This window comes from Sus scrofa, chromosome 1, assembly GCF_054392235.1.
Source record: "Sus scrofa isolate SSC_HxYL_T2T_F1_AM1 chromosome 1, Sscrofa_HxYL_maternal_Yorkshire_Landrace_v2.0, whole genome shotgun sequence".
Classification (NCBI taxonomy): Eukaryota; Metazoa; Chordata; class Mammalia; order Artiodactyla; family Suidae; genus Sus; species Sus scrofa.
The window spans coordinates 279622676-279635357 of NC_139383.1; the positions used below are offsets into that span (position 1 = coordinate 279622676).

At 44.5% G+C, this 12682-nt stretch overlaps 1 protein-coding gene across 29 annotated transcripts in view; it reads right to left on the bottom strand.

The window, feature by feature from the left end:
• Nucleotides 1–12682, bottom strand: part of MAPKAP1 (MAPK associated protein 1) — a 254194-nt gene that overhangs the window by 90886 nt on the left and 150626 nt on the right. For 28 of the 29 annotated variants that reach the window (XR_014827397.1, XR_014827398.1, XR_014827394.1 and 25 more), the window contains one exon: nucleotides 2615–2724. Coding sequence is in view for 26 of the 29 variants with exons in the window: in XM_084996425.1 (XP_084852551.1) it covers nucleotides 2615–2724 (110 nt within the window). In the remaining 3 variants the exon portion in view is untranslated. Of the gene's footprint in view, nucleotides 1–2614; nucleotides 2792–12682 lie in introns of all 29 variants that reach the window. The other variant, XM_084996460.1, reaches the window with a different exon arrangement.

Here is a 12682-nt window from a genome sequence, read left to right on the forward strand (position 1 = left end):
TAATGCACAAATAGTGTGAGAACACTCGACCCCACATGGAAGATGCTGTCTAATCTCAAGGGCTATTTCTCCCTTCTCACTTCAGTAAGAGTGGCAAAGAGACAAGTGTTCTGTGCTCAATCAGGTGAAAGCTGTTTGAAGAGAGGGCCAAGCCAGACACGGGGCGTGGCAGGCACCTTCTTGCAAAGACTGAGCAGGTCACCATGGTAGAGGTTTAGGAAGTGCAGGATGAATGTCTCTAAACTGGCATCTCCTGCCCCCAAGTTCAGGACTAAGTTCATGTGTCATAATGGGTAAGTAATACGTATTTCATAGCCAACTGTGAGCACTAACAGACTTTTTTTTTTTTTTTTTTTTTTAGTAAATGTACTTGTGTTTCTATGACAGGAGGATTTTCTTCTCCATTAATCACCCTCCAAAACAAGTCCACTCCACAAAGTTCAAAAACACAAGATATACCCTGTCTTTATGAAGCTAATCTTCAATAAACATTTTTGCCAAACTGGAGCTCCTGCTATTTCATGAGACCAGACTTAACGAAGCAAGAGAAAGAGCTTCTTATTTTAAAAAGCTTTTTGGAATCAAGAAAATGGACAGCAATTTATGTAAATGCATCAATCTCAATTGATTTCTCTAGCATGAAAAGGAATAAATAATGCAAATCACTGTTTTTCGGAGAAGGAGTCCTAACTCTTTGCCAATGACATGGCAGACACGCGGATGGGAATGGCGGGGATGTGTACACGAAGGTGAACATAAATAAATGGGTGTATGATAAATGTGGTTGCTGGAGGTGGATACAGACAAATAGGTATGCAATTGGAAAGGGAAGGCTGGAGACAGAGGGAAAGACACTGGGTCAGCTGTATCCCAGCGAGTTCACAGAGGTTTCATGATCTAAAAAAATCTGCGACAACAGAATTTCTAATCAGAAGGTTTAAAAAGTTAGTTCTCTTGGGCAATTCAGAATAATGGTACCTAAGCATATAATGAATATGTCATAAAATAAGCTATTACATAAAAAATTTAGGGACAAAACAAGAGGGAAATTGAAGATGCTAAAGGTAGATACACACTTATTTAACATCTTTAAATAGCTGAAGCTGTTTAAATGCTAATTAGATTGGCACCTAGAACCCCAAAATAGCTACTTCCCCCTGGGAAGAAGAGGCTATGCCTCTTCAATCATCCCTTAAATGCAAAGAGGTTTGACCCCCATGCAATGGATAAAAGTCACCCAAAAAATGAACAAAAGACGTGTTTGGAAAAACCAGAACACCATTCATCCCAGCTAACGACTTGTTCATTATGAGTGATGATGGATAAAGACTTCTCATGCTGAGATGAAATCAAGATTTATATGCATTGTTTCCTCTCCCAACTTGTGGGAAGATCATCATCATTTAATTCTATCTCTGCGGCCAGTGATGGGCATCCAGAGAGCTGGTTATCAAACGGCGCAGTCAGCTGGCAAAAGCCGAAACGTGCAGTTGGCACATCTGGACGGAGCCGCCACAGCCGAGGGTGAACAATGACTCCTGGCAAGCATCCAAATTGCTTGCAGACGCTAGCAGGTCTCATCTACAACCGCCCCTACCAGCATCTCTCTCTCTCTCTCTTTTTTATGAGAATCAGATTTTCATTGCTCCATTCAATTGCTCTCCTCTGCCATTTTTTACAGCTCTTATCGTTCCCCTGGAATATGGCCTTGAGACAGCTCATCCGTGTCCTTCACTGTGTTATCTCTTCTAACTTTTATTAAAACTTCAGCTTTCATCTGAAGATAGCTAATTAAATCTGGAACAGATTATATTCCTCCCCTTAAAAGGAACACAAAACTATTTTCTTCAACCTGAGCTATGTTCTTTTCCCTTTCCAAAACGTGAAACCAAAGGTGTTACGAAGTCTCATTTGTTTACAAAGCCAAGATATCTGACATGTCATAGATAGGCTGATTCATATTAAAGTTGGTATGATGAAACTTTGAGCTATTTCTCAAAATAATTATTTTTCAATACTGGGATTTTTTTCCCCCCCTTGTATCCTTTAACTATTGCAGCTAGTACCATAAGCTTATTTTCTGAATAAGGTTGGTTGATGAGGAATTAGAGATTAACAGGTAGTTGTGTGCAAGTGATTTATCTTAAAAAGATTTTTGTTTTTTTTTTAGAGTTGCCCTCATTTGGTAAAAATGAAGAAAATGTTTTCTTTTATCCCATACCCCAAACGCTAGCAACCAGAAGTTTCCCCCATGGAAAATTATCTGAAAAAAAGAAATTAAAAGCAGTGCTTCAATTTAGGGTTAACTTGGTTTTTAAGACAGCTTTACGCCCACTAATAGTTTGCTCAAGTAGCTTTGTCTTAATCTTTCGCACATTAATGACGAAGCTTCCATAAGCGACATGAACACATTCTTTGCGCATATACCGCTGACCCAGTCCCTTCTGGGCCCGGGGCCGCTTAAGAGCACATTTCTGCTGTAGAGTTGCTAACCAGACCTAGCAATGATATCGGACTCAATCTAGCCCGCCACAAGCACACTTGCACCCCACCCCAGCACTTTTTAAAGTAAGGGTTAAGCTTCTATCGCCAGGGTATGATTTAACTCTCCCACCTGAAATTTTCTGGGATCCTTTTCTTCGCTTCACTGCCTTTAGCAAGATTTCTTTCATGGTGACCTTCGTATTGTCCACTTGAATAAGGGAGAATCCATGAGCAGCATTTCTGTAGGAAAAGACAAATATTAAATCATCACCAATACTCAACCAAAGGGATGTTAAGGCAGTCTTCACTGAGTTTAAGAAAGGTTTAATAAGTGTACATCGAAGTGGCAATTGTTTTTTTTTGTCTTTTTGGCATTTTCTTGGGCCGCTCCCGGGGCATATGGAGGTTCCCAGACGAGGGGTCGAATCGGAGTTATAGCCACCGGCCTATGCCAGAGCCACAGCAACGCGGGATCTGAGCCTTGTCTGGGACCTACACCACAGCTCACGGCAACGCTGGATCCTTAATCCACTGAGCAAGGCCAGGGATCAAATCCACAACCTCATGGTTCCTAGTCGGATTCGTTAACCACTGAGCCACGGCGGGAACTCCTTGAAGCGGCAATTATTTAGAAATGGGTTAAATAAACCCAGTTCTATTGAGAGAGGAGGAAAATGGGGGTGGGGGGCGGGGAGAGACACAGAGGGAGGGAAAAGCATTCTCACAGTAACAGTTTCAAGTGAAAGAGAGGGCAGAATTAGGGAAGGTTTTTCTAATTCATCTTAAAATGAATCCAACTGGTCACTGTGGGTCACTGGTACCATGGGTTCCTAGTGTTGGTTCCCAAGCCAGATCCTCCTGGACAAATGACAAGCGTGGCTTGTGTCGGCAGATGTCACTGCAGGCAGATACTACCATCATACTAAAGCTCATGGTGCTCTGGAGGAAAAGTGACGGGGGGCGGGGGGGTGTGTGTGTGTGATGTGGATAGGACAGCCCAAAGCTATTTAGAATTAGGAATGAAAAAAGACTCTTCCCAACTGGGAAGCAAATAAATAAACAAGCATTTTAAAAAATACATTATACTTCAGTAGTAATGTTTTACTCTACTTAGTCCTGGAGGGTCAAGCAAAATATTAGCTGAAGTGTAAATAATTATAAAACAAAATACCACCCCATCACTTGTAAGCTTCTAGCCAATCACACTTGGGGTGGAGAGCCATCTAGATGGGAAAAAACTGGCAGGGAACAAGTACTCTTAAAAAAAATAAGCCCATCCCTGGGTGAGGTATAACTTCACCAAGACCGTTAATTGAAAGAGCAAGTCTCACAAATACTACTCACTATGCTTGGGCACTGAAACAAAACAGGCCAATTCCAAGCAGCTCATGTAACAAATGGGACCCAAGTTTCCAACTACGGAACATGGGAATTGCCACAAGGCGTTTGGTTGCATTCCCATTTCCCCATAAGAATCTCAAAGGGGAACACGGCCAAAAAACATGGCAGAACTTCATATTGACGAGAAATCTGAAAGAAACGCCAAGCCCCAAGCTAAGCCGTGGAAAAGCTTCCCAATGGTGGGGCAGGCTGGGAAGGGGCCGTAAACCTAGCTTGGACCCAACCAGGTGGCTGGCCTTCCACGGGGGCTGGGGGCCGATCGCAAAACCAAGGACCCAATTTGCTTCCCTAATACAAAGACATCTCCACAACCCTCCTCTCCATACGGCTTGCTGTTTAATCCTTGACATTCCATTTGTTAAAAAGCAAAAGCCGATGCTGGTCTAGCCAGCACGATCATCCATTTTAACTTGGTCAAGTTCTTGCTATCGAACAGCAGGCCTGAGAACTGTCAAGCTAATTTTACTGAACACTCTGTTACTGAATCATGCCTGAGCCCCGGCCGTTCTTTACCTCAGAAGCTGGACCCCATCCCAGAACAATCTTGAAAAGTTTATTTTACTGATCAAAGCAAAATAAGAAATAGCTCTTTTTAAAAAACTATATTTAGGGAGCGAGGTAGTAAGTGATACTCTGGCAAGAGTACTGAGATGTAAAGTGCCTTGTGCATTTATAAACTTGGGGGTATTTGCTCTGGCACCAGGCCAGTGTGCGCCTGGAACAAATGCCAATCATCCGCGCTCAGACTTGCCTTCGCCTGCTTTCTCCTCGGAAGTCAGTGCGCGCTCCATCTGTGACAATATGTTGGGCGACGGATGAGTGGGACCCAAAAGGGAACACAAGTTCTTGGGCACTCACAACGAGTTCTGGGCTAGATCTCACCAACGCCCATCTGCCTGGGTTCCACCTGAACTACTTTCGATGTGAGTCCGCTTGTAAATTGCCTACCTTCGCTCCTAATCTGCTGCTGGCTGATAGCATTATTTCCAACCAATACGTTTATCTGTGCAGCAGAGGCAGACTAAAAGCTCAAAAGGAAGCCTTGTGTTTGGACTAACTTCCATAAATTAAAAGTGTCCTTTGAAAAGATTTTTGAACAGAGGAAAATCCCTAGTCTGTATTTTTCTGTCATTTTACCAAAACGTACCTGGGTGACAAGGTTAAAGCATGCAGAGGAAATCCCTGGCACTTATCATCCACAGGCATTACTGATAAATTGTGCGGTGGAGGAATAAAGGATTACCTTCTGTATTTTTTCATTACACTTTTCTTTTGTTACAGAATACATAAATCCATTGTGGCACAATGTAATATGTATCACCATGCTACACCTGCGGACGCTTCCGAGCGGCTGCCATGTCTGTGCAGTCAGGAATGATAAGTGAACCACCCGTGAATGTTAACGATAGTGATCATTCTGAGGTAACTCGGCTCTCCATCTTCCTTTACAGCCTCCGTGCTGAAGCCAGGGTAGCAAGGTTCATGAGAGGAAAATGAAAACAACGCGAAGGGAAGGGGCCCGCTCGGCGCTCGGAATGTGCCCTGGCGGGGGTGCCGTATCTCACCCGGGGCTCCGTTTCGGTGAAAACGGGCACATTAAAAGGAGAACGAGGCTGCGGGCCTGCATACTGCACACTCGAGCAGACCTCCTGGAAGTTTCCTTGGGTCAGCCTCACGCCCCACTCACTCCTCTCCCTCCAGACACCCCCCAATTCTGGATCCTGTCCCCTGCCTATAGGACGAAAAACATTTCTAAAACACAAGAGTACGCAGAGTTCCCTGGTGGCTCAGCGGGTTAAGGATCCAGGGTTGCTGCTGCCATGGCTCGGGTTACTGCTGTGGTGCAGGTTCCATCCCTGGCCTGGGAACTTTTGCATGCCAAGGGCACGGCCTAAATAAATAAACAAACAAGCTTGTCTTGCCTTATAAAAAACAAACCACCAAACCCACAAGAGGACAGAATCTAGGTGAGTCTCAGAATCCATGCAGGTGCAACTGTAATGTTCTGCTCCCATTTAATAAGTGGATATGGAGACTTGCTACCACAATTTTCAGCTTGACTTTCAAACATTCTGAATTTTATGCCTCATTTCTCCATATCCAGGATTTTTATGGGCTTTCTAAAATGTCTATTGAAATACATTCTTCCAAGCTGCTTTTATTTAATGCTGGGCGCTGGGTCTAAGATTGCGAAGACGATGATCCTGGGAGAAATGCCGGCAGCAGGCAGGCAGAGTGAGGGCCCTGCCTCCCCTCCTCATGGTGCTGCATTCGGGGACCCTGTGCTGGGGATGACCGGCCCTTAGACAGACAGGCAGATGGATAGACAGACAGGCTACAAACCCACTCTCGGCTCAGAAGCTGCTCCTCCTCCAGCACCCCCCGGGGAGAGACAGGCATTCTAGGGGCACTGAACAGAAGCAGCTGCCCTCTCAACAGCTCCGTGGGCTGCCTGTGCCGGGTCGAGGATGCAGCACCACTTCAGCGAGCTGACTAAACACTGCCAGGAGAGTTTCAGTCAATTCCAAGTTAGGTCCTGTCAAGTCTCGCGACCACTGAAAAACGTATGGGCATTTAAAAAAGAGATTACGCACTTGAGGAATTTAGCTCTGTCCCAGTGCAAAGCCACTCAGTTACCGGAAGGAAGTCTTTACACTGGCATTAACCTAACATGATGAGCACTTCTGTACTAAGCATTAAAACTAGTGGTGGCAGGAGTTCCTGTCGTGGAGCAGTGGTTAACGAATCCGACTAGGAACCATAAGGTTGCGGGTTCGATCCCTGGCCTTGCTCAGTGGGTTAAGGATCTGGCGTTGCCGTGGGCTGTGATGTAGGTTGCAGACGCGGCTCGGATCCTGCGTTGCTGTGGCTCTGGCGTAGGCCGGTGGCTACAGCTCCGATTGGACCCCTTGCCTGGGAACCTCCATATGCCGCGGGAGCAGCCCAAGAAATAGCAAAAAAAAAAAAGACAAAAAAAAAAAAAAAAAACTAGTGGTGGCAGGGGACAGAGAAGTAGGGGTACAGGTCATCATCTGAAAAGCTGAGATCCTATTTGCAGGGACAAAGCGGGAATCCCAGCCTAAGTTGGAAGGTAACATTGGAAAGGAAAACACATGGGCTGGGAGTTAAATACCCTTTGGTTCAAACTCTAACTGAAATGTTGCCTTAACATGTGGGAACCTCAGCTGTGTCCATGAAATGAGGAGGCCACTTCCCTCCAGAACTGTCAGGAGGATAAAATAGACAATGAACGCCAAGCACCTGGAACCAAGGCTGGCAAACAGTAAAAGGGGCTTACGGTGTTCGTTTTCCTGTGTTCCCCTTGTCCCAAGTCATCACCCCAAGAGAAGAGGCCCCATCCAGCCCCTCAGCAAATAGTCCTTATTTGGGGGAATGGATCTCAACTCTCATTGCTTATAATTGGTAACACAAGGCCATTAAAATGTGCAATTTGATGGGGATGGTGGCAACTCTAGGACACTGTCAGTAAGCAGCCCCCGGCCCAGGCATCGACACCCTGCGAAAGCTCAAAGGAGAGCACCTTGGGCTCTGGTTTTGAGGCTTTCCTTTTTGACAGTAAACCTGAGAAGTAGCTATGTTCCACCTCAGCTTAACTCGGTTTTCGATGGAAGTAAAAAATCATGGTGGTGCTGCAGAGAAATTCAGTGAAACTTATTAAGGTCTCCGAATCTGCAGAGCATGTTATTATCCAACAACTACAACAAAAATCGCAGCAACTACTATCGACTGAACACTCAGTATGTGGCAGGTGCTGTGTTTGGCCTTTTACATCTGTATTAACTCATTCTACCCTAATATAGGCACAGGTATCGGGCAGAAACTAAGGCTGGAGACATCAGGGAATTTACCTGAGGTCACACATCTATTAGAGATCCTGTTTTGGATTCAGAAATCAACAATGTGGTCCCTCGCCCAAGCAGCACAGTCCAGTGGGAGAGAAGGACAAAGAAGCAAACAAAGAATTATAGTTCTGCAGGATAAGCACAAAGACGAAGGCAGCTTAGAGTGCTGCCAAAACATGGGGGCACTTAACCCAGTGGGCAGGGGTGAGGGGGGTCAGGGAAGCTTCTTAGTGAAGATGTCTCTCAAGACACAATTGTCGTTTAGCTCTACACCGTACTGGACAAGTATGGCAACACCAGAAGGCAGCAGAGCCCAAGCGCCAGAACAGAGCCTGTTCTGGAGTCCCAGCTCTGCCTCCCTTAGGCAAACAATATAATATCTCTAACTTCTAGTTTTCTCGTCTACACAATGAGTATAATTCTTAGACTGTAAGCTTGTTGTCAGGGCTGAATACTTCTAAAATAGTTAACATAATACCTGTCATATAATAAATACTTAATAAGTCACGGGAGTTTAATAACTATCAGCGTTTCTTCATACAAAGAGGTGATGTATAATGAAGAGAAAATGACAACAGTCAACGCTTACCGAGCACTCACTTTGTTTACTGATTGCTCCCAGAAAAGGTAGGTGATATCATCAGTCCCACTTTATAAAGAAGGAACTTGAGGTTGGCAAGGTTGAGTTAGGCAGCTCATGTAGGGAGGAGCTAGGATTTGAACCCACGTTAGCCAGACCAAGCCTATGCGGTTTTTTTTTGTTTGTTTGTTTTGCTTTTTAGGGCTGCATCCATAGCATATGGAGGTTCCCAGGCTAGGGGGTTGAATAGGAGCTGCAGCTGCCGGCCTACGCCACAGGCACAGCAATGTGGGACCCGAGCCAAGTCTGCAACCTACACCACAGCTCATGGCAACACCAGATCCTTAACCCACTGAGCGAGGCCAGGGATCCAACCCACAATGTCATGGCTCCTAGTTGGATTCATTTCCAATGCGCCATGATGGGAACTCCAAGTCTGTTTTAAACCTCCCTATGGTCAAGGAAGTTTAAGGAACTAAGGGGAAGAAGAAACCTCCAGAGAGCATATCTTCTAGACTGGAACCACTGATCAATCCATGGAAAAGGTCAATCTCCACCGTAACAAATTCAGTTTGATTATAAATGTCCCGACTCTGCAGTGAAGCATATAACCTACAAGATCCCGTTTTAAAAGCTCGTGGAGAGCATCATGGTTTCCTGAGCCACAGTGTGAGTTTGTGCAGGTGGGTCAGACTGTCAAGAGCAGCGCTCCGCTCTCCAGTCCTGGCCAGTTCCTAACAGTGATGAAGACACACTCCTCTGGTTCCCAGCCTGCTCTGGTCCCCAGCCTGCTCTGGTCCCAACTCCATGCATGTTCATTCTCGGGCACTTCAAGGCAGAAAATGAAAATATATGAGCAGGAGAAAGCCTTGTAATAACTGCAGCATGCTTGCTTTAAAGCAGCTCCTTTGGGTATTACTTTAGTCATAAAGAGAGTTTACACGAGCGTGAATGCCACATTTTGTTTCCCCTTGCACTGACAAAGAAAATTTTTTTTTTTAAAGATCAAAGCATACTGTGTGAGTACGTGATGTCTGACATTGGACAAAGTACTCTTTTTCAAAACAGACATTTTTCCAAAAACATAACTCACTAGACTAATGGGCAGTGAGAAGCCAAAATGACTGCCCTCCGCCTTCTCCTTGTGTATCTTTGCCAGAGTCCTTGGGACTTGCCAAATCTGGTCATGCCTGCTTAGCTTGCTCGACTGATTGTGCCAGAAAAGAAAATAAGACACAGATGTATTTGAGCTCTTTGAGATGCCAGTAAGAGAGACAGCTAATGGCTTCATTTCGACCCTCCCCTTCCAGCTGGGCACAGGTGGGGGATAATGAGGTCCCTCTCCCCAATCAGACTCAATTATTTACCACTCTATATAACCGCAAAGACATGCACATTCAGTTCAGAATATAAAACACACCGTGGGCTACTTCCAACCACTGCCACTGGGTATTTATAACAAACTCAAGTGGCTAACAGTTTGCCTTGGCAGGAGTTTAAGTGTGTAAAGTTTTGCAAACTGTTTCTGTTCAAATATGTCCTGCTGAAATGGGGTCCCAGGCGGGGTTCCATAACTGTCAGGTCAGTGAACTGCATAACATCTGAGAATGTATTCGCCATGCAGTGCAGACAGGATCTGGAAATCAAACGCTTCGTTCTATCGCAACCTTCGGAGAAGCATCACGGTTTTTTCAACAGCAAGACTGACATTGTATTAATAAACATTACAAGTCACTAGCCTGACATGTACATAGCAGCAGCTGACAGACTCCAACATAAGCTGAGGGGAGAACAGAGGAAATCCAAATGAGACATAGGAACTAAACATGGCCAAAGGGGGTGGATCATGAAACAAATCACATTAATGTCAGAAACGCAAGTCCTAAACTTTTAAGATACACGGCAACTAAAGCAACAATCTGGTATAATTTTTGGATACCAAGGTAAGTTGATGGCTATCTAAAATACGTGCTTTTATTGTAGGAACAAAGCAATCCTGGCACAACTTCAACGGACAGACATTCCAGCGAGCAAAACATACATATTTAGCTTGTCTGACCTTTAAATTTTTAGAAGTATATAATTAATGCCTTCCATCTTTATTACTTGCTCCAATATTTCTGTCGCTTTAAACAGACACAAAGAAAAATCTTTTCTTTTCTCTAGACAGTAGCTGTTGCCAAAAAGGAAATCAAGTCAGATTTACAAATACGAAATTAAACAGGCTGCATATGTTACACTTCCATACATGAGGACAATCTGGACAATGATAATGTTTGCTAATACAACAGAATGAAAAGAAACAACACACAGTTGGTCCTCTATGACTCAAGCAAACAATAAATAACTAGGATAATTTACAGCCATACTGTCAGGCCTGGTTACAAAGAACACAGACATCTTTTTTTTACTCCTTGCCCTATTTTACTTCTGCCCCTTACCAAACTATACGACCTCGGGTGAATGACTCCCTGATTCCGATTCCCCAGCTTACATATTATAAAAAATGAGTTGCTTATAAAGAATAAATGAGATAATGGCTACCAGGGGTACCACACTGAGTGTCCAAAAATGCTCATTTCCTCCCCCCAATTCACACAAGAATAGGTGAATCGTCAAACTAAGGAATGATACCCTTTCATAAAAGTCGGTCACTCGGGATGCACTGTAGAGCTCTCACTGGGAGGTATACCAAGACCCTTTTTCAAAATCCCTCATACAACAATGAACCTAGGGCATGGCTCCAAAAAAGGGAGCTCACCTTTCCCTTCAGGCAGAGCCAAGAGAAGCCACAATAGTCTCTAGGCGCCCTCTGGGCCACATTGCCCGAAGCAGCCGGGCTTCTGGTGCAAGTCCCTCTACTGTCTACCCTTCCCCAAAGAGCAAAATCCTAAATGGGTTCTATCTGCTCTGCGGCTCTTGGTTAAAATGGTTCCTTTCCTATAGCCACCTGATACAGTATACATTTTAAGTAAGACACATACATGGGGGGCGGTTTAAGCACTCTTAACCGACTTCTGATCTAGGAGGATTCTGTCTATTTGACTGATTTTGACTTTTCTTCCCTAAAAGCCCTCTTCCCCTGGCGCTTCACCCCCAGACTAGGATCCTAGTGTAAAATATTAATGTCAATACATGCAATGCACTGATGTCACCGCAGTTGCTTTATTTTTTAAGATTAAATTTATTTATTTGAACTAACCCCCCCACCCCTGCAAAATCAGTTTTCCCATTTCTCTCCACAGTTGTTTTTGTCACTGTCATTTTTGAACTCAATTTTGTTTCACAAATTCTGACTGATTTTGCCCACGCCGGGGGAGGGAGAGGATGGACAAAGCAAGTTCCTCTCCTGCCCCCTCCCAGACCTCATTCTCCGGTCCTACTACATCTAAAGGCCCAGCAGACTTTTGCTTGGTCATTGCTGGCCAGGAGCACTTCTTCAGCTGAGATCCAGCTCTTAACGAGTATTAGCATGCCCCCTGCCCCAATACCTCTGTTCCGCTTCTTCCCTCCCATACTCCTGATATCCGAACAACTTAATGCTTAGGCTCAGAGTAGCTAGCAAGTCAGCAAGTTAGGGACTCCTGTTTAGATACACATTTGTTCTGTCCAAAATCAATCAACAACAATTGATATCTTAGAAATCCACTAGCTGATCTGGTAAAGGAGGCAGGTTCCATTAACAGGGCCTAATTTGCACTTTGTTAGGGGAAGGAGAATGGATTACTCTAATAGCAACTCTATTTCCAGGGGTTTCCTGGGGCCCAAGGGCCTGGGAAGGAGAGACCAGTCTAGCTCTGACTCAGTAAGAGCATCACAAGGCATCCAGGTCCACATTCTTTCCCACAGAATACTTAGCTAATTAGGGGATTCATTTATGTTAACTAGCTCCTTCTTTTAAATGTAAATCATTATATGACATAATAAGTCATCACCTCTGCATGATGGAACAAAGGGAAATTCTGAAATATTCTTTTACATGAAGAAACATTTCTCTATAGTGGACATGCATTAATTGTATAATAAAAAAAAACCCAAAGGAGTTCCCTGGTGGCCTAGTATTTAAGGACTCGGCATTGTCACTGCTGTGGCCTGGGTTTGATCCTTGGCCCCGGAACTTCTGCATGCTGTGGGTGTAGCCGAAAAAAAAAAAAAATAACCCAAAGAAAGGTTAAACCCCATACACACTTTAGTGTGAATTATTCAGACTGATAAATCTCTGACAAAAATAACAACTATGGGAGTTCCCGTCATGGCGCAGTGGTTAACGAATCTGACTAGGAACCATGAGGTTGTGGGTTCGATCCCTGGCCTTGCTCTGTGGGTTAAGGATCCGGCATTGCTGTGAGCTGTG